Raw genomic sequence first — 20,584 nt, 5'->3', positions numbered from 1 at the left:
GAAAACAATGTGATATATCTCACTGGAAAAATAATGATCCAGCAGAGATCATTTTAAAATTATGGGACTTTCTAGACATCTTCTGGTAAGATATTATTGAGGAAACCTCTCTTGGTGTTCTAGAAGGTAAAAGAGAAATGGAATGAACACACTGATCACCATCTGAAGAACTCAGGAAGGAAATGTCCAGAAATAGGGTTGTCAAATTCCAGAGCTTTTAGGTAAATGGGAAAATATTGCAAGTATCTAGAAAAGAAGAATTCAGGTATAGTGAAAAGACAGTCAGAATACACAAAATATTGTCGCTCCTTCTTTAAAGAATCAGATTATTTGGAATATGAATTTCAGTAGAGCAAAGGAGCTAGGATGGTAACCAGGAATCACCTGCCCAGTAAAACTGATGATAAGCCTTCAGGAAAAAGGTAGGAACTCAGTGAAATAGAGTAATTTCAAGTATTTGTGATGAAAAGACCAGAGCTGCAAAGAGAATTTGACTTTCATGTACAGGAGTCAGGAGAAGCACAAGTAATTAACCAGGACATGGAAATGATAAGAGACTTAATCTGATTAATCTGTTTACATTCTTACATGAGAGGATGATGTTTGTAATTCATGAGAAATGTCCTATTATTAGGGAAGTTGGAATGAGTATATATAAGCAGAGTGCATTGAATATGAATATGAAAGAATATTTTATGAAAGATATTACATTAAATTAAAGGGTTGGAGGAATGTACTGGGAGAAAGGGAAAGGGAGGAATAGAATGGCATAAATTATCTACTATTAAAGAGGAAATAGAAAGCATTTAGTAGAGGGGAAGGAAGGAGGGGAGGGAGAGTAAGTGAATATTGCACTTGTTTGAATTGGCTCTAAGAGGAAATAACATATACACTCAACATAGATATAGAAATCCATATTATTTTGCAAGATAATAGGAGGGAAAATGAATATGAGCAGTGTGGTGAGAAGTAAAACCCTTTGATGAGGGACAAATTGAAAAAAAAACAAAATAGAACAAATGGTAGAAATTCAGTTAGCAATAGTCATTGTGAAAACAATTTTGAAGCAGTTTTCTTTGATGTAGCCAACTTTTCTCAAATGTATAGCTAAAAGAATGAAATATATTAAAATATGAGCCAATCCCTAACTGATATTGATTGAAATATATGATATATGTTGAAAACACCACAAAATTATGCACATTCATCCATCTAAAACTAACATTACATGACTTGAAACCCAAAAGGGATTAAGAAAAAAAGGAAAAGGAATTATATGTACAACAATATTGATGTCACTTCTTTTGGGGGGGAAATTAGAAATTGAGGGAATTCCCATCAAAATGCAGGATGGCTAAAGAAATTGTGGTATGTAATTGTGATGGAATGCTTTGATGATTGTCTAGGTATGATGATCAGAAAAATCAGGAAGGATATTCCCAAACATGAAAACTGAAAGGGAATGTATACAAAGTCAAGCAATATAGTGGACTGGTCATGCCCAAATGATTTTGTTTTTCTACAACACAATGATCCAAAACTACGCTGAAGGGCTTTATGATGAAACTGATGATGTAACACAGGTTTTGTAAAAAAATATTTTTAAGGGATCTTTTTATTAACCCAAGGAATGATGCATGTATATTTCTCAACATGACATTTATAAAATGTTTTGTGTAACAAAATAACTGTTTGGACATAGATACATATATTGTATTTAATTTATACTTTAACATATTTAACATGTATTGGTCACTCTGCCATCTGGAAGAAGGCAGCGACAAAGTTGGAACTAAAAGATTTTGTAATTGTCGATGCTTAAAAATTACCCAGGCATATATCTTGTAAATAAAAAGCTATAATAAAAAAGAAAAAAAATTTACAAACACACTAAAAAAAATGTTTTGTGTTACTGCACATGTGGAACCTCAGTTCTGGGATTGGAGAAGAAGGGAGAGAATGTGGAAGTCAAAGCTTTCAAAACAAAGACATAAATAGTGTTTTTACATGGAACTGTGGCAAATAAAGATATCAAATTTTAAGAAAAAGAAAATTCTTGCTCCTGGAACTCCTTTGATTCTTGTTCTGTTTTGTGTTATTTTTCCATGATGTCAGGAGAATCAGAAAACATTTGGGAATAAAAATGCAGCCCAGTAAGCCGGCACTGGAGGCCAAGATGGAGAAGATCTCCACAATCATCACAGCTTTCCCTTTGGAGCTCTGATATGTGGGGAGAAAAGAGATCCAGACGCTGCAAAACACCAGCATGCTGAAAGTGATGAACTTGGCTTCATTGAAGGCATCAGGCAGGTTCCTGGCCAGGAAGGCTATGGTGAAGCTTCCCAGGGCCAGAAAGCCCATGTAGCCCAAGACACAATAAAATGCAAAGGCAGAACCCTCATTACATGTGAGGATGATGTGGCTGGATTCAGAGTGTGTGTCTGCTTCTGGAAAGGGAGGATGGGTCCCCAACCAGATGGCACAGAAAAGCACTTGAATTCCAGAGCAGATGAGAACAACACAGTAGGGCACTCTAGGATGAAGGAATATCCGCATCCTACTCCCTGGCCCTGTAACCCTGAAAGCCAGAACCACTATGATGGTTTTGGCCAAAATGGAGGAAACGGCCACCGTGAACACAACTGCAAATACTGTTTGTCGGGAAAGGCAGGAAGCAGTGGTGGGACGGCCCACAAAGAGCAAGGAGCAGAGGAAGCAGGAGGAAAGAGAGATGAGGAGCATGTAGCTGAGGTTCCTGTTATTGGCTTGGACTATGGGAGTGTCTTGGAATTTCACAAAGATCCACAGAACCAGGGCTGTGAGAAATGAGAGTGAAACAGCTATAGCTGTCACTGCCTTCCCCCAAGGTTCATTGATATCCAGGAAGGTCACAATCTTGGGGAGGCAGCGATCTCTCTGCTCATTGGGATATTCATCCTCTGGGCACTTCTTACACTGCTCAGCATCTGCAGGAGACAAACAAGGACTTAAAGTTTAGATTAAACTATTTTTTTTTCATTCCCACAGTAGGAAATAGTCATGAGAGCTCCAGCAATTCCTTCTGCTAGCATCGGATGCAAAACCCCATTCTCTCTTTACTGGATGACACAGTCACTGGAAATTTCCTTGGTATACTGTCGAGATCAAATCTATTTTTGCCCTTGATCACTGGTTGGCTTTGGTTCAAATTCTCTTTATTCCTTTTAAATAAGTGATGTGACCTTTTCTTCTTAACCTAATCACTAAGACAGTAAGCTTAGATAATGGAGCCCTTTAGTATCGAATATCCAGATTACTTCTGTGTTGTGTTGGGCAACTACTAAAGTTGAAGATCTGCCTGCATCATTTTTTACAGCTCCCAGTTTACACTTTTCAACAAACAATTTATATGACTTTTAAACATTTTTTGGTAGATACAGACAGTGTGTGCATTCTTGTCTTCTCTGTTAGAATAGAATCTCCCTAAGTGAAGGATTCACCTCCTTTTTTCACTTTATCCCATTATTTATGACCAAGTTCTTCTCATACTAAATGACTATTGATTGACTGACTGATTAATGACTTATTAAATAGATTAAATTAAATAGATTGTCATGTTTCTTATAGAAAACCTGTTTCTTTTGTTTTGGAAGTCTTCCTTTTATTAATCCTAAGAGAAATGAAGCCTTTCCATGATGTATTCAGCATTGAAAAGATAATTCTTTGATACCTTCATTTCGTCAATTAATTTAAAGAAAAATTCTCTTTAGATCCTCCATTGGATTTTTTCACAAGTATTTAGAATATTGGATTGACCTTACTTTAACCCTATTTCAGATCCATGAGACCTGAAATTAGCATCTAGAATGCTTCTGTGACACACTAGAACCATACTTCTTCTCAGCATTCTCTGTTTCCTATAAAAAAATTTTTCAGCTCAGTGTTTCTCTCTCATTTTCTGTAATCTTCACAAGTCTTTTATTGCCCTGTCCCATCTGCAATGAATACCCAAAGAGACATGCTAGCTGTGTCACAAATTACCAGGAGCTAGGGCTTCTTGCAGTAACTCACCTCTATGACTGGAGATTTCTCCATCTGAGCATGGGGAGCAGCTGAAGCAACAAAAAGGCTTGCCCTCCAAAGGCAACTTCCTGAATCCAGGAGGACAACTGGCACTACATACCGCAGAGGGAATCTAAGATAATGACAGGAGACTGAAATAAACATTTTTTATCTGACAGCTATTTATTTTGTGAAGAAATACATCACTAATTTTTGTCATTCTGGTTTTTATAACCACATCCACAGATACAGAATTAGGAGTGTATATGAATGATCACATGATCATTCCATTTGTCACCCACTCTTCTGGAACACTCAGTGAGAAACCTTCTTCTACTGAACCATTCACAAAAAATGCATTTCGCATCCTGGTCATTTAATGATAGTCCATATATTGGCTAATTACAGAGAAGATGACTTCCCCAGTCTAAGTTATAGATGTGGGAGATATCTCAACAAGACCCTGAAGCTTCTTCTTGGGGATGGCCATTATACTGCAAGTACTGTTCCCAAAGTAATGTGAATTTTGATTGCCTAGAATTATTCCTAAGATGATCAAGGGTTAAACAAGCATGTCCATTAACACCAATATTATGCAATATTGTCCTGGAAATGTTATCCTCAGTAATAAGTTATGAAAGAGAAATTGAAGGCATTTGTGTGCTTAATGAAAAACTAAAAATAATGCTTTTGGCAGATCAAGTGTCCGATTGGATTTTGGAAAGACAGAACTAGAAACTTTTGGAATCTAATTTTTCAGCTTAAGATATAGTAGAATGCCTTCAGGATAGGTCTGTGTAGACAGCACAGGTGGATCATGGTCCAATAGAGGTGGGGTGCATACAGCCTGGAGAAGTCCAGCATTGGGAATTTAGTTTATGGTTCTTAGCCAAAGTACAACAACAGTGCCTACTGTGTGCTTATCCAGGGTATCACCAGTTCTGCTTTGAGACCTCCAGGGCAAACATAGAAGAGAACCTGGGAGTCAGTGAATCTCAGCAAGCCAGCCCAGTGTCAAAGTTTGCAGTACCATTGGCCCCACACAGATAGCTAGAGACCCCTGTTCTTCTGCAAAAAAGAAGCTTGACACACTCTCTTGTGTGTGTCCAATGAACAGAGCTCAAATTTTAAAAGTGAGAAGAGGAGCAAAAAGCTCTGACCATAGAGAGATATTAGTCAGGGAAGATCATAATAGAATATATGTATACATATATATGTATGTATATATCATAACAGAATATCTCGAAGAGGATAACAATGGCAAAATGACTATGAGTAAACTCTCAGAGGGGAATATGAACTCAGATAAGCTCAAAAGCATCTCTTGGAAAAGCTCAAAAAAAAATCTTACAAAAGAGATGAGAGAAAAAATGTGCAGGAATAAGAAGTATGAAGTAAAATTATGACAATTTGAAAATAAAAACCCAAGCTTGGAAAAGGAAATAGGGAAATGTCTAGGAGAAACAATGCTTTGGAAAACAAATTTGTCAAAATCAAAAAATATAGAAGATAATTATTTCTTAAAAATCAATTTAGGTGGAGGTGGTAACAAGATGGTGGAGAGGACACACATGTCTTCCTAAGCTCTCCTTTACCCTCAACCAATTTTAACCAAATTCAGCCTCGGAATTAGCGCTTGATTGTCAGAACCCACAGATATTGGGAATACAACATATTGCCAACTAAAGATAATTTTGAAATTCTCCAGAAAAGGTCTGCTTTGCTCATGCATGGGGACAGACTGGGGTTAGGCCAGGCACAGATCTCAGACAGTCAGTGAGAGCACAGGAAACAGATTATGCTGAGCAGACTGGAGGGGGATGGGGTGTGGTCTCTGCTGGTGAGAAATCTGCAGAGAGAACTTTACCACAGCGTTGGCTACTCTGCTCTGGCAGCAAGCCAGTAGATTAGCAGAGAAGGTATAAAACAGGGGGTAAAGGCTATTACCCCAAAACACTAGAGTCTCTCGGGACCTGGCCATACCTACCCAGCAGCTGGAGTGACTCAGCATGATCCAAGTGCAGCTTCAGTCACTGCTCCCAGTGTAGATACTTCCTTCCCAGTGCCGCTGATTTCAGCACAATAGCTAATCCTAACACAGCCTGTGAGTGCTATCCCAGTACTGCTTCACTGCTATTTCCTGATGTATGTAGAGGCAGCTTGGAAATACCACACTGCCCTCCATAAACAGACCGTAATTTTTTTTTCTTAAAATGAGCAAAAAGGCAAAGTGGGCTTTAACTGTTAATAGCTTCTGTAGGGAAAGAGACTGGACTTCAGACCCTGAGGAGACTAAAATCAGTTTGGTTCTAGATCCAATGGTGGCTATGATCTGGTCTCCACCACATAAGGCTCTTATAGAAGAGATTTAAAAGGATCTTAAAAGAGAGTTAATAAAAAATGGAGAAAGGAAAGGAAAGCTTTGCAAGAGGGTCAGGATAAGATATGTAAGCCATTAAAAGATAGGGTGGAAAAAGAATTCAACTTTCTGAAAAACAGAATTTGTGAATTGGAAAAAATAAACAACTCCCAGGAAAACAGAATCTGTGAATTGAAAAAGGTAAACATTTACAAGGAAAAGGGAATTTGTGAATTGGAAAAAGAAAATAATTCTTAAAAAAAAACTATTGGCAAAATGGAAAAAAATACCGCAGAACAAAACAACTCATTTAAAAACTCAATTGGACAAATGCAAAAAGAAATTTAAAAAGTAAATGAAGAAAATCATTCAATAAAAATCAGACTTGAACAAATAGAAATGAATGATTCCAGGAGACACCAAGAATCAGTGTAGCAAAACCAAAAAAATGAAAAAATAGGAAAACAAAAAGTTAAATACTTACTTGGGAAAACAACAGCCATGGAAAATAGATCTAGGAGTGATAATCAGAGGATTATTGGACTCCCTGAAATTCATGATGAAAAAAAGGGCCTAGACACTACTTGTCAAGAAATCATCAAAGAGAACTTCCCAGATGTTATAGAAATGGAGGGTAAAATAGACATTGAAAGAATTTATTGATCACCTATACAGAGATCCCCAGATCAAAATTCCAAGAAATATTATGGCCAAATTCCAGAACTATCAGAGCAAGGAAATATTGCTACAAGCAGCCAGGAAAAAAATTCAAATACCAAGGAGCCACAATAAGGATCACTTAGGATCTATCAGCATCCACATTAAAGGATCAAGGATCTGGAATCTGATATTCCAAAAGGTAAAAGAACTTGGTATGTGGCCAAGAATAACTTACCCAGCCAAATTGAGCACTTTTTTTTCCCAGCGAAGAAGATGGACATTCAATGAAATAGGCAAATTCCATGTGTTTCTGAAGAAAAATCCAGAGCTAAACAAAAAAGTTTGACCTCCAAATGCAGGACTCGAGAGAAGCATAAAAAGGTGAAAAGAACTCATAAGAACTGTATTTTTGTTTTGGATATACATAAAGAGTACATGTATAATTTAGTTTTACTGTTATAATAAAAAAAGAAAGTAGAGATGAGAAGGAATTTGTACCAGAAAAAGAGATAAGTGGAGGTAAAAAGAGGAAAACTACATCTCATGAAGAGGCAAAGGAAACCTATTATATCTGAGGGAAAGAAAGGAGGGGATGAACATAGTGTGAATCTTAACTCTCATGAGAATTGGCTCAAAGAGAAAAATTGGGGCATATTTGTTGTACATAGAAACTTTGCCCACCTTATTGAAAAGTGGGAAGGGACAAGTAAAATGGGAAGGGTTAGGCTAAATAGAGGGGCATATAGAAATAGTAAGGGAAAGGTTTTAGAAAATGCAATGAACTTTAAAAGGAAAGGAGGGATTCTAAAGATGGAGGGCTGCATGAAGCAAGTAGTGCTCATAAGTCTAATACTGGGCAAGGGGACAAGGGGGAAAGGAAAGAGAAAAGCATAATCTGGGGATAATAAGATGGAAGGAAATACAGAATTAGTAGTTGTAATTGTAAATGATAATGGAGTGAACTCCTCCATAAAGCGGAGGTGGACCGCAAATGGATTAAAAGCCAGAATCGTATAATATGTTGTTAACAAGAAACACATTTGAAGGAGGGCAATACATAAAGAATAAAGGTAAAAGGCTGGAGCAGAATCAACTATGCTTCAGGTGAAGTCAAAAAAGCAGGGGTAGCCTTCCTGATCTCAGATCAAGCAAAAGCAAAAATTGATCTAATTAAAAGTGATAAGGAAGGGCACTGTATCTTGCTAAAGGTTAACACAGATAATGAAGCAGTATCAATACTAAACATATATGTACCATCTAAATTCCTAAAGGAGAATTTAAGAGAGCTGCAAGAAGAAATAGACAGTAAAACTATAATAATGGGAGATCTCAAACTTGCACTCTCAGAACTTGAAAAACCAAACCACAAATAAATAAGAAAGATGTTAAAGAGGTCAATAGAACATTAGTAAAGTTAGGTACGATAGATCTTTGGAGAAAACAGAATGGAGATAGAAAGGAGTACACTTTCTTCTTGTCAGTTCCTGAAAAGTATACAAAAATTGACCATATATTAGGAAATAAAGACCTGAAATTCAAATGCAGAAAGGCAGAAATAGTAAATGCATCCTTTTCAGATCACAATGCAATAAAAATTGCATTCAATAAAAAGCCAAGGGAAAATAGATCAAAAAGTAATTAGAAACTAAATAATCTCTTGAATAGGACTTCTGGCCAAGATGGTGGAGAGAAGGCACACAGCTGTGTAAGCTCCATGTTTTTCTCTCAGAATTCATTTCATTACAAGCCTCTGAATTAATACTTAACTGAAAAAAAAACACAAATACTTACCAAGAGAAGACATCCTTGAAATCGGCCAGGAAAGGTCTGTTTTTGCTAGAGGGCGGGGACAGTTTTAGATTGGGCACAGACTGAGGGCAGGCATCTCACAACCGAGCAGACCTGAGGAGGGTGGGGTGTGATCTCAGCCATCTCTGTGGGGAGAGCTTTGCTACAAGATCGGATACTTTGCCCTGGCAGTAAGACAGTAGCCCAGCAGAGAAGCTAAAAACACCGGGGGTAAAGAATACAACCCCAAACAGCTGGAGTCTCTCAGGACCTGGCCACCCCTCCCCCACAGTGACTCAGCATGCTCTTGGAGTCTCAGAGTGCAGGCTCAGCACAGTCCTGATAGTGCCTCCCTGCTACCCCCCCCCTCTCCCCCCCCCAGTCTGTAGAGGAAGCTCCGTAACACCACCCAGCCCCTATCCCCAAAAAAGCAGATTCCATTTGTTTTTTTTTTCTTTTTTTCTTTGTTAGTTTCTCTCTGATTCTTCTCTGACAACATGAGCAAAAAATTGAAAAGGACCTTAACGACTGACAGCTTTTGTATGGATAGAGAGCAGACTCTAAACCCTGATGAGACTAAAAACAGACTGTCTTTAGGTGAATCCTCAAAGGAGGAGATCAGTCATCTGTTCCTCAGCACAGATGAATCTCATGGAAGAAATTAAAAAGGCTCTCACAAGAGAGCTAGAAGAAAAATAGGAAAAGGAACTTGCATTAGCAAGAGAGGCTGGAGAAGTCATCACACACATTTAAAGACAGAGTGGATAAAGAAATCAAATGCTTGAAAAATAGGATTAGTGAACTGGAAACAGAAAAATAGCTCTCTAAAAAATAAAATTGGCGAAATGGAAAAAAAAATTCCATAGAACAAAACAACTCAATTGGACAATTAGAAAAAGATATAAAAAAGTGAATGAAGAAAATACTTCATTGAAAATCAGAATCGAACAAATGGAATTGAATGACTCAAGGAGACAACAAGAATCAGTCAAGCAAAAGCAAAAATCAAAATCAAACTATGGAAAAAATGTCAAATACATTCTTGGGAAAACAACAGATCTGGAAAATAGATCTAGGAGAGGCAATCATGGAATTGTTGGACTCCCAGAAAAATATGATGAAAAAAAAAAACAGCCTGGACACTATTTTCCAGGAAATTATCAAAAAGAACTTCCCAGAAGTCATAGAAACAGAGGGTAAAATAGACATTTAAAGAATTCATCGATCATCTACTGAAAGGGATCCTAAAATCAAAACACCAAGGAATATAGTGACCAAATGCCAGAACCCTCAGACAAAGGAAAAGATACTGCAAGTGGCTAGAAAAACCCAATTCAAATATAGAGCCACAATAAGGATTACCCAGAATCTAGCAGCATCCACATTAAAAGATTGAAGGGCCTGGAATATGATATTCCAAAAAGCTAAGGAACTCGGTATGCAACCAAAAATAACTTACCCAGGCAGAATGAGCATCTTTTTCCAGGGAAGAAGATGGACATTCAACGAAATAAGTGAATTTCATCTATTTCTGATGAAAAAACCAGAACTAAACAAAAAGTTTGATCTACAAATATAGAACTCAAGAGAAACCTAAAAAGGTAAAAAGAAATCTTGGGAACTATATTTCTGCTATAAAGATGTATCAAGGACACATGTATACCTTGTTCTAGAAACTAGAAGTGGAAAGGACATTGTACCAGAAAAGGGGTAAAGTGGGGGTCCTATATCTCATGAAGAGGAAAAGGGAACCTATTATATCTGAGAGAAAGAATGGAGGGGGATGAATATAGTGGGTATCTTACTGCCGTCAGATTTGGCTTTAAGAGAAAAATTTTAGACATATTCAATTTATTGTGAAACTTCTCCCACCTCATTGAAAAATGAGAAGGGAAAAGTAAAAAGGGAAGGAATAAGCTAAGTAGAAGGGAATATGGAAACTGTGAGGGAACAGAGTAAGATAGGGGGAGGAACTCTAAGGCCAGAGAGAGATACTAAAAACAGAAAGCTGTGAGAAGCAAGTGGTGCTCAAAAGTTTAAGGCAGGGGAGAGGAATAAAGGGGAAAGAAGAGAGACAAGCATAAACAGGGGTTAACAAGGTAATACAGAATTGTTCATTTTAACCATAAATGTGTACGGGGTAAACTCCCCCATAAAGAGGGAGTGGTTAGCAGAATGGATTAAAAGTCAGAATCCTACAATATGTTGTTCATAGGAAACATACCTGAAGCAGGGAGATACATGCAGAGTAAAGGTAAAAGATTGGAGCAGAATCTGCTATGCTTCAGGTGAAGTCAAAAAAGCAGGGGTAGCCATCCTGGGATCTCAGATCAAGCAAAAGCAAAATTTGATCTAATTAAAAGAGATAAGGAAGGGCACTATATCTTGCTAAAGGGTAGCGTAGATAATGAAGCAATATCAATATTACACATATATGCACCAAGTTTTATAGCATTTAAATTCTTAAAAGAGAAATTAAGAGAGCTGCAAGAAGAAATAGACAACAAAACTATAATATTGGGAGCTCTCAACCTTGCACTCTCAGAATTAGATAAATCAAACCACAAAATAAATAAGAAAGAAGTCAAAGAGACAAATAGAATACTAGAAAAGTTATATATGATAGATCTCTGGAGAAAACGAAATAGAGACAGAAAGGAGTACACTTTCTTTTCAGGAGTTCATGGAACCTATACAAAAATAGACCATATATTAGGACATAAAAACCTCAAACTCAAATGCAGTAAGGCAGAAATAGTAAATGCATCCTTTTTAGACCATGATGCAATAAAAATTACATTCAACAAAGTCAGGGGAAAGTAGACCAAAAAATAATTGGAAACTAAATAATCTCCTATGAAAGAATGATTGGGTGAAACAGCAAATCATAGACATAATTAATAACTTCACCCAAGAAAACGACAATAATGAGACATCATACCAAAATGTGTGGGTTGCAGCCAAAGCAGTAATAAAGGGAAATTTCATACCTCTAGAGGCCTACTTGCATAAAATAGAGAAAGAGAAGGTCAAAAATATAGCTTGCCCAGATTAACAGAGGAAGAAGTAAATATGCTAAACAGTCCCATGTTAGAAAAAAGAAATAGAACAAGCTATTAACCAACTCCCTATGAAAAAATCCCCAGGACCAGGTGGATTTACATGTGATTTCTACCAAACATTTAAAGAACAATTAACTCTAATACTATATAAACTATTTGAAAAAATAGGGATTAAAGGAGTCCTACCAAACTCCTTTTATGACACAGACATGGTACTGATACCTAAACCAGGTAGGCTGAAAACGGAGAAAGAAAATTATAGACCAATCTCTCTAATGAATATTTATGCTAAATCTTAAATAAAATATTAGCAAAAAGATTACAGAAAATCATCTCCAGGATAATACACTATGACCAAGTAGGATTTATACCAGGCATGCAGGGCTGGTTCAATATTAGGAAAACTATTAGTATAATCGACTATATCAATAACCAAACTAACAAAAACCATATGATCATCTCAATAGATGCAGAAAAAGCATTTGATAAAATCCAACATCCATTCCTAATAAAAACACTTGAGAGGATAGGACTTTTCCTTAAAATCGTCAGGAGCATATATTTAAAACCGTCAATAAGCATCATATGCAATGGGGAAAAACTGGAACCTTTCCCAGTAAGATCTGGAGTGAAGCAAGGTTGCCCACTATCACCATTATTATTCAGTATTGTATTAGAAACACTAGCCTCGGCAATAAGAGTCGAGAAATATTTTAAAGGAATTAGAGTAGGAAATGAGGAAACCAAACTATCACTCTTTGCAGATGATATGATGATATACTTAGAGAACCCCAGAGATTCTACTAAAAAGCTAGAAATAATTCATAACTTTAGTAAAGTTGCAGGATATAAAATAAATCCCCATAAATCCTCAGCATTTTTATACATCATCAACAAAATCCAACAGCAAGAGATATAAAGAGAAATTCCATTCAAAATAACTGCTGACAGCATAATATATTTGGGAATCTATCTACCAAAGGAAAGTCAGGAATTATATGAGCAAAATTACAAAAAACTTTCCACACAAATAAAGTCAGACTTAAATAATTGGAAAAACATTAAGTGCTGTTGGATAGGCCGAGCGAATATAATAAAGATGACAATACTCACTAAACTAATCTATTTATTTAGTGGTATACCAATCAGACTTCCAAGAAAATATTTTAATGATCTAGAAAAAATAACAACAAAATTCATATGGAATACTAAAAGGTCGAGAATCTCAAGGGAATTAATGAAAAAAAATCAAATGAAGGTGGCCTAGCTGTACCTGATCTAAAACTATATTATAAAGCAGCAGTCTCCAAAACCATTTGGTATTGGCTAAAAAGTAGATTAAGGTGCACAAGACAGAATAGTCAACTATAGCAATCTAGTGTTTGACAAACCCAAAAATCCTAACTTTTGGAATAAGAATTCATTATTTGACAAAAACTGCTGTGATAACTGGAAATTAGTATGGCAGAAATTAGGCATGGATCCACACTTAACACTATATAACAAGATAAGATCAAAATGGGTCCATGATTTAGGCATAAAGAACAAGATTATAAATAAATTAGAGGAACATAGGATAGTTTATCTCTCAGACCTGTGGAGGAGGAAGAAATTTGTGACCAAAGATAAACTAGAGACCATTAGTTATCACAAAATAGAAAATTTTGATTACATCAAATTAAAAAGCCTTTGTACAAACAAAACTAATGCAAATAAGATTAGAAGGGAAGCACCAAACTGGGAAAACATGTTCACAGTTAAAGGTTCTGATAAAGGCCTCATTTCCAAAATATATAGAGAATTGAGTCTAATTTATAAGAAATCAAGCCATTGTCCTATTGATAAATGGTCAAAGGATATGAACAATTTTCAGATGATGAAATTGAAACAATTGCCACTCATATGAAAGAGTGTTCCATATCACTATTGATCAGAGAAATGCAAATTAAGACAACTTTGAGATACCACTACACACCTGTCAGACTGGCTAAGATGACAGGAAAAAATAATGATGAATGTTGGAGGGGATGTGGGAAAACTGGGGCACTGATGCATTGTTGGTGGAGTTGTGAATGAATCTAACCATTCTGGAGAGCAATCTGGAAATATGCCTAAAAAGTTATCAAACTGTGCATACCCTTTGACCCAGCAGTGCTACTACTGGGCTTATACCCCAAAAAGATACTAAAGAAGGAAAAGAGACCTGTTTGTGCCAAAATGTTTGTGGCAGCCCTGTTTGTAGTGGCTAGAAGCTGGAAAATGAATGGATGCCCATCAATTGGAGAATGGTTGAGTAAATTGTGTTATATGAATGTTATGGAGTATTATTGTTCTGTAAGAAATGACCAGCAAGATGAATACAGAGAGGCTTGGAGAGACTTACATGAACTGATGCTAAGTGAAATGAGCAGAACCAGGGGATGATTATATACTTCAACAACGATACTGAATGAAGATGTATTCTGATGGAAGTGGATTTCTTTGACAAAGAGACCTAACTCACTTTCAATTGATCAATGATGGACAGAAGCAGCTACACCCAAAGAAAGAACACAGGGAAATGATTGTAAACTGTTTGATTTTTGTTTTTCTTCCTGGGTTATTTTTACTTTCTGAATCCAATTCTCCCTGTGCAATAAGAGAACTGTTCGGTCCTGCACACATATATTGTATCTAGGATATACTGTGACCTGTTTAACATATATAGGACTGCTTGCCATCTGGGGGAAAGGGTGGACGGAGAGAGGGGAAAAATCAGAACAGAAGTGAGTTCAAGGGATAATGTTGTAAAAAATTACCCTTGCATGGGTTCTGTCAATAAAAATGTTGTTATAATAAATTTAAAACAATTAAATTAAATTAAAAAAAGAAACTAAATAATCTCATATTGGATAATGATTGGGTGAAACAGCAAATCATAGACAGAATCAGTAATTTCCCCCAAGGGAATGACAATAATGAGATGGCATACCAAAATGTGTGAGATTCAGCCAAGGTGGCAATAAGGGGAAATTTTATATCTCTAGAATCTTACTTGCATAAAATAAAGAGAAAAATCAATGAATTAGGCTTGTGGTGTTCTTCTTTGGTATAATATATAATTGTTCTCTGGGAGCAGATTTCTTGGGGAGGTTTTCTGGAGGCAGCCTCAGTTTCAGTTCAACGTAATAATGACTTCAAATGCAGCCACCTGATAAAATCCAAATGTTTATTTTCTCCTTCCAAGTCTTATCTCTTTCCTTGGGCCCAGTTAGCTTTGTTAGAGGCCTTTCTCCCCCCTTGGTTCCAAGAGCTCTTGTAGCTTGTCTTTTAGCTCTTCTAGCTTCTGCCTGTAGCTCAACTCCAACTGGTGGCTTCTCAATCTCCAACTGATGCTCCCCTCTCAATCTTTTTCAGCTGAACTCTCCTGACTGAGCTCAGCTGTTTTATGCTCTTTTAGAGGTGTAAACTCAAAAGTTGACTCCTCCTCTGAGAGTGGGATTATGGGAGGTATGAATCTGGATATCTCATACTGAACCCTGAAATCTCTCAAATGTGTGAGCTAATGTGTGAACTCTCAAAGATGTTAACTTAAGCATTGTTTCTAACAATATTAGTGACTTAACACCTTGTAAGGATTTGCTCTAATGTGTGAACCAATAAACATTGTATCAATTCCATTGAGTTATTCCCTTATTTCAAGTTCTCGTTCATAACATCTCCTGCTTTCTTTTGATTTAGAACATAAGATGGTCATGACCTCCCTGACTTCTCAAGGAGGTGAGAACCCCAAAAAAGGTGATCACACTTCCCCTAACTGCTCAAAAAAGGAGTGAAAATACCATAAAAAGAAGGTGGTCACACCCTCCCTGACTCCTCAGGAAGGGAGATGAAAACATCAAATGAAATGGGAAATCAAATCAGATTAGCAGGTTTCTAAAGGGGCTCACTTGAAACAGGTATACATAAATCCATCAATATGGGAGGTATTACACATAATTACATAAGCACATAGCAATATAACACAGACTCGAAGTGATGAAACAAATAACATAAATCAACATGAGAATTTACACATGTCCATAAGTCCTACAAATAGTCCAAAAGGAATCCATTGTCCATAGTTCATGTTCCAGGAATCCAATAATTCTCAAGCTTTGAAGTACTGCAATAATCTCACCAACAATTTTTCATCTCAAGGAATCCAATACTCTTGCTGGTTTTCAAGAACTGAAGCAGTCTCATCTTGTGTTAGGGAATCCAAGATTTTGGAAGTTTTTAAAGTTCTTTTAACAGCCTCATTGTCAGCCATGCTCTTTCAGTGTCAGGTGTTTCTTAAATCTTCTCCTTTGTTTTGAGGTTTTTCTCCTTTTCTATCTCTCTCCAGGTCCTTGTTGCCACCCATCTGTTTCCTTCTCCATCTGTTTCTTTCTGTATCTGTAGGAACACAAGCAAATACTCTCTCCCAGGCAGTTAATCTATCTAATTCCTTTCTATTTACCACTTTTGGGATTTCTCCTTATCAACTGGCAATTACATTGGAGCTGCTTGCACTGGACACTGCCCTGTTGACTTAAACCTGTATTCTCCCCTACTGGAATCCTGATTGCTTTTCTGTTGATTGATCACATCAGGGTCCTGACCTTCTAAAGACTGTCTGGGTGTAACCTCAGCTGCTATCTTGCCCCACCTGTCTTTTGATTGATATTTTGGGGCTGGGCCCTGCCTCTCATTTCTCTGGGTCAATCTACATGCTGAGGCCCAGTGGAAGCCCTTGTGGCATTTTGGACATGGGGTTTGGGGTTTTCTCTCACCCTGTCCTCTCAACTCTATCTCTGTATCTGCATTGAGCTCTCAAATGTCCAACTTTTCCACACTGAAAACATCGACGAGTTTTGCTAGAAGTCCCTTGCCAAGAAGGACCCTGTCTTCCCATGGTCATCATAGTTTGGGTATAATAAGCATTTATGCCCACTGTTGCACAGTGCCTTATGATCTCCTCTAAAGGAGCATCTTTGTCTAGTCCCCATATAATCCTTTTGCAAACCTCATTGGCATTTTCCTTAGCCAGATGTCTGGTCATTATTTCTGTAGCTGTATTATCTCCAATAGTTCTTGTTACAGCTGTTTGCAAACATCCCACAAAATCTGCAAAGGGTTCATTGGGACCTTGCTCTATTTTTGTGAAGGCTTTACATCCATCTTTCTGTCCAGGGAGAGAATTCCAAGCTTTTATTGCTGCCTTAGAAATTTGCTCATACACTGGTATGGGATAATAAATCTGTTCTGAATTCTCTGCATACTCACCTTCACCAGCTAGTTGGTCAAAATCAATTGGTACATTAGCTTCTGTTTGCCTATTGCATTGGGCTTGAATCCTACATAATTGGATATTCCAAAACCATAACAAATTTTGTCCATGTTCTAAATATGTCCTAGGTATAGATTTCCAATCATTCGGGGTTAAGATTTCATAAGACAAATTATCTAGTAACATCTTAACATAAGATGATGTAGCCCCATAAAGAGTGCAACCCTTTTTCAAATCCTTAATTTTTTCCAAATTATAAGGAGTATATCTTCTCCCTTTTTGACCAGAAGAGTCAAGTTCTTCAATTATAGGATATACATTTATAATATCAGATACATCTCGCCCTTCATTTTTTGCCTTAATCAATGCCTTTTCTAATTTTGTCACAGGCTCCTTAATAGGTTGTTCTGATTGCATTACTGCCTCTCCCCCTCCTCCTTCTTCCTCCATCCATGAAGGGTTAATTGAGGGGGGAGGGTCATGAGATGATGAATGATCTAATTTCTCTTGCTGTGAATCTGATTCTTCACCTTTTCACCTAGTTTAGTTGGCACCTTCCCTTCCTGCTCTTTCTTCTTTTTCTTCATTCTAACACTTATATAATTTTCTAAAGTAAGTTGTATTAAATTATATGTATTAAATGTGTCTTTGGAAATTGAGTCAGGTCCATTTTTATTGTAGAATCGACAAATATTCTCTCCTACTAATTTCCACTCCTCTAGATCCATAGAGAAACAAGGATATATGTGCTTTACAGTTTCTAGACGTTCAGTGATCTGCTGCAAAAGTATAATCAAACCTTGGCTTTTCATAACCTTGACAATGCTCTCTAAACATTTTCCTTGAACAGACACAGAAGGCTGTTTTCTAAACATCTGTCCCATCTTAGATGAAATTCTACTTTAACTCTTTTAACAAAATTTCTTTATTGTACTCACCCTAGTTTCTGGGTTGAGGAGACTCTTTCACTGGATTCAGGATCAGAAGTTTTTCCATTGAATTCAGGATATGAGATCAGGGTCCTGTCAGTCCCATGTTTGGGCACCAAGAAGTGGTGTTCTTCTTCTTTTGTATAATATATTATAACTGTTCTCTGAGAGCAGGTTTCTTGGGGAGGTTTTCTGGAGGAAGCCTTAGTTTCAGTTCAACGTAATAATCACTTCAAATGCAGCCAGCTGATAAAATGCAAATGTTTATTTTCTCCTTCCAAGTCTTATCTCTTTCCTTGGGCCCAGTTAGCTTTCTCCCTCCTTGGTTCCAAGAGCTCTTGCAGCTTGTCTTTTAGCTCTTCAGCTTCTGCCTCTAGCTCAACTCCAACTCATGGCTTCTCAATCTCCAACTGACACTCTCCTCTCTATCTTTTTCAACTGAACTTTCCTGACTGAGCTCAGCTGTTTTTATGTTCCTTTAGAGGTGTAAACTCAAAGGTTGACTCCTCCTCTGAGAGTGGGATTATGAGAGGTGTGAATTTGGATATCTTATACTGAACCATGAAATCTCCCAAACATGTGAATTAATGTGTGAGCTAATGTGGGAACTCTCAAAGGTGTTAACTTAAGTATTATTTCTATCAATACTAATGACTTAACACCTTGTAAGGATTTGCTTTAATGTGTGAACCAATAACCATTGTATCAATTCCATTGAGTTATCACCTTGTTTCAAGTTCTGGCTCATAACAAGGCTTGTAACTAAAAAAGCTAGAAAAAGAGCAAATTAAGAAACCCCAATCAAACACTAAACTTGAAAATATAAAGATAAAAGGAGAGATCAATAAAATTGAAAGTAAAAAAAAACTATTGAATTAATAAATAAAACTAAGAGTTCATTTTATGGAAAAACCAATAAAATAGATAAACTCTTGATAAATTTGATTAGAAAAAGGAAAGAGGAAAATCAAATTGTTCTTCTGAAAATGAAAAGGGAGAAATTTCCATTAATAAAGGGGAAATTAGAGCAATAATTAGAACTTATTTTGCCCAACTTTATGCTAATAAATTTGATAACTTAAATGAAATGGATGATTACCTTCAAAAATATAGGTTGCCCAGATTAACAGAGGAAAAAGTAAATTGGTTAAATAGTCCCATTTTAGAAAAAAAAATAGAACAAGCTATTAATCAAGTCCCTAAGAAAATATCCCCTGGACCAGATGGATTTACATGTGAATTCATCCATATATTTAAAGAACAATTAACTCTTATGTTATATAACTATTTGAAAAAAAAATAGGGAATGAAGGAGTCCTACCAAATATCTTTTATGGCACAGACATGGTACTGATAGCTAAACCAGCTAGGATAAAAGCAGAGAAAGAAAATTATAGATCAATCTTCCTAATGAACATTGAGGCAAAAATCTTAAATGAAATATTAGGAAAAAGATTACATAAAATCATCCCCAGGATAATAAACCATGACCAACTAGGATTTATACCACAAATGCAGGGCTGGTTCAATATTAGGAAAACTATTAACATAATTGACTATATCAATAACCAAATTAACAAAAATCATATGATCATCTCAAGAGATTCAGAAAAACATTTGATAAAATCCAACATCTATTCCTATTAAAAACACTAGAGAGTATAGGAATAAATGGCCTTTTCCTCAAAATAGTCAGTAGCATCTATTTAAAACATCAATGAGGATCATATGTAATAGGGACAAACTGGAACCATTCCCAGTAAGATCAGATGTGAAACAAGGTTGCCCACTATTATCATTACTGTTCAATATTGTATTAGAAACACTAGTTTCAGCAATAAGAAATGAAAAAAAAAAAATTAAAGGAATTAGCGTAGGTAATGAATAAACCAAATTATCACTCTTTCCAGATGATATGATGGTATACTTAGAGAACACCAAAGATTCTACTAAAAAGCTATTAGAAATAATCCACAATTTTAGCAAAGTTGCAGGATACAAAATAAAATCCACATCAATCATCAGCATTTTTATACATCACTAACAAAATCTAAGAGCAAGAGATACAAAGACAAATTCCATTAAAAAAAAAACCTGTCAATAGTATAAAATATTTGGGAATCTATCTGCCAAGGGAAAATCAGGAAATGTATGAACAAAACTACAAAACACTTTCCACACAAATAAAGTCAGATATAAGAAACTGGAAAAATATCAAGTGAATAGGTCAAGTGAATATAATAAAGATGGCAATACTACTTAATCTATTTATTTAGTGTTATACAAATCAGACTCTCAAGAAACTATTTTAGTGACCTAGAAAAAAATAACAACAAAATTCATCTGGAAGAACAAAAGGTCAAGACTTTCAAGGGAACTAATGAAAAAAAAAATCAAATGAAGATGGCCTACCTGTACCTGATCTAAAAATATATTATAAAGCAGCAGTCACCAA

The 20,584-nt window shown here is 36.3% G+C and overlaps 1 protein-coding gene across 1 annotated transcript in view; it reads right to left on the bottom strand.

Annotated features, from left to right (window-relative positions):
* Nucleotides 1-1,863: 1,863 nt before the first annotated feature.
* The window catches only part of LOC116422031 (vomeronasal type-2 receptor 26-like), a 34,936-nt gene continuing 16,215 nt past the window's right edge, over nt 1,864-20,584 (bottom strand). The window contains exons 7-8 of the mRNA XM_031957119.1: nt 4,051-4,174; nt 1,864-2,966 (exon numbers count right to left, since the gene is read on the bottom strand). Coding sequence (XP_031812979.1) covers nt 2,032-2,966; nt 4,051-4,174 — 1,059 coding nt within the window. The 3' untranslated portion in view covers nt 1,864-2,031. The remainder of the gene's footprint in view (nt 2,967-4,050; nt 4,175-20,584) is intronic.

Source organism: Sarcophilus harrisii, chromosome 2 (assembly GCF_902635505.1).
Source record: "Sarcophilus harrisii chromosome 2, mSarHar1.11, whole genome shotgun sequence".
In the NCBI taxonomy this organism is placed as follows: Eukaryota; Metazoa; Chordata; class Mammalia; order Dasyuromorphia; family Dasyuridae; genus Sarcophilus; species Sarcophilus harrisii.
Note: the sequence above shows the minus strand (reverse complement) of the source record. Positions and strands in the feature narration are given on the sequence as shown.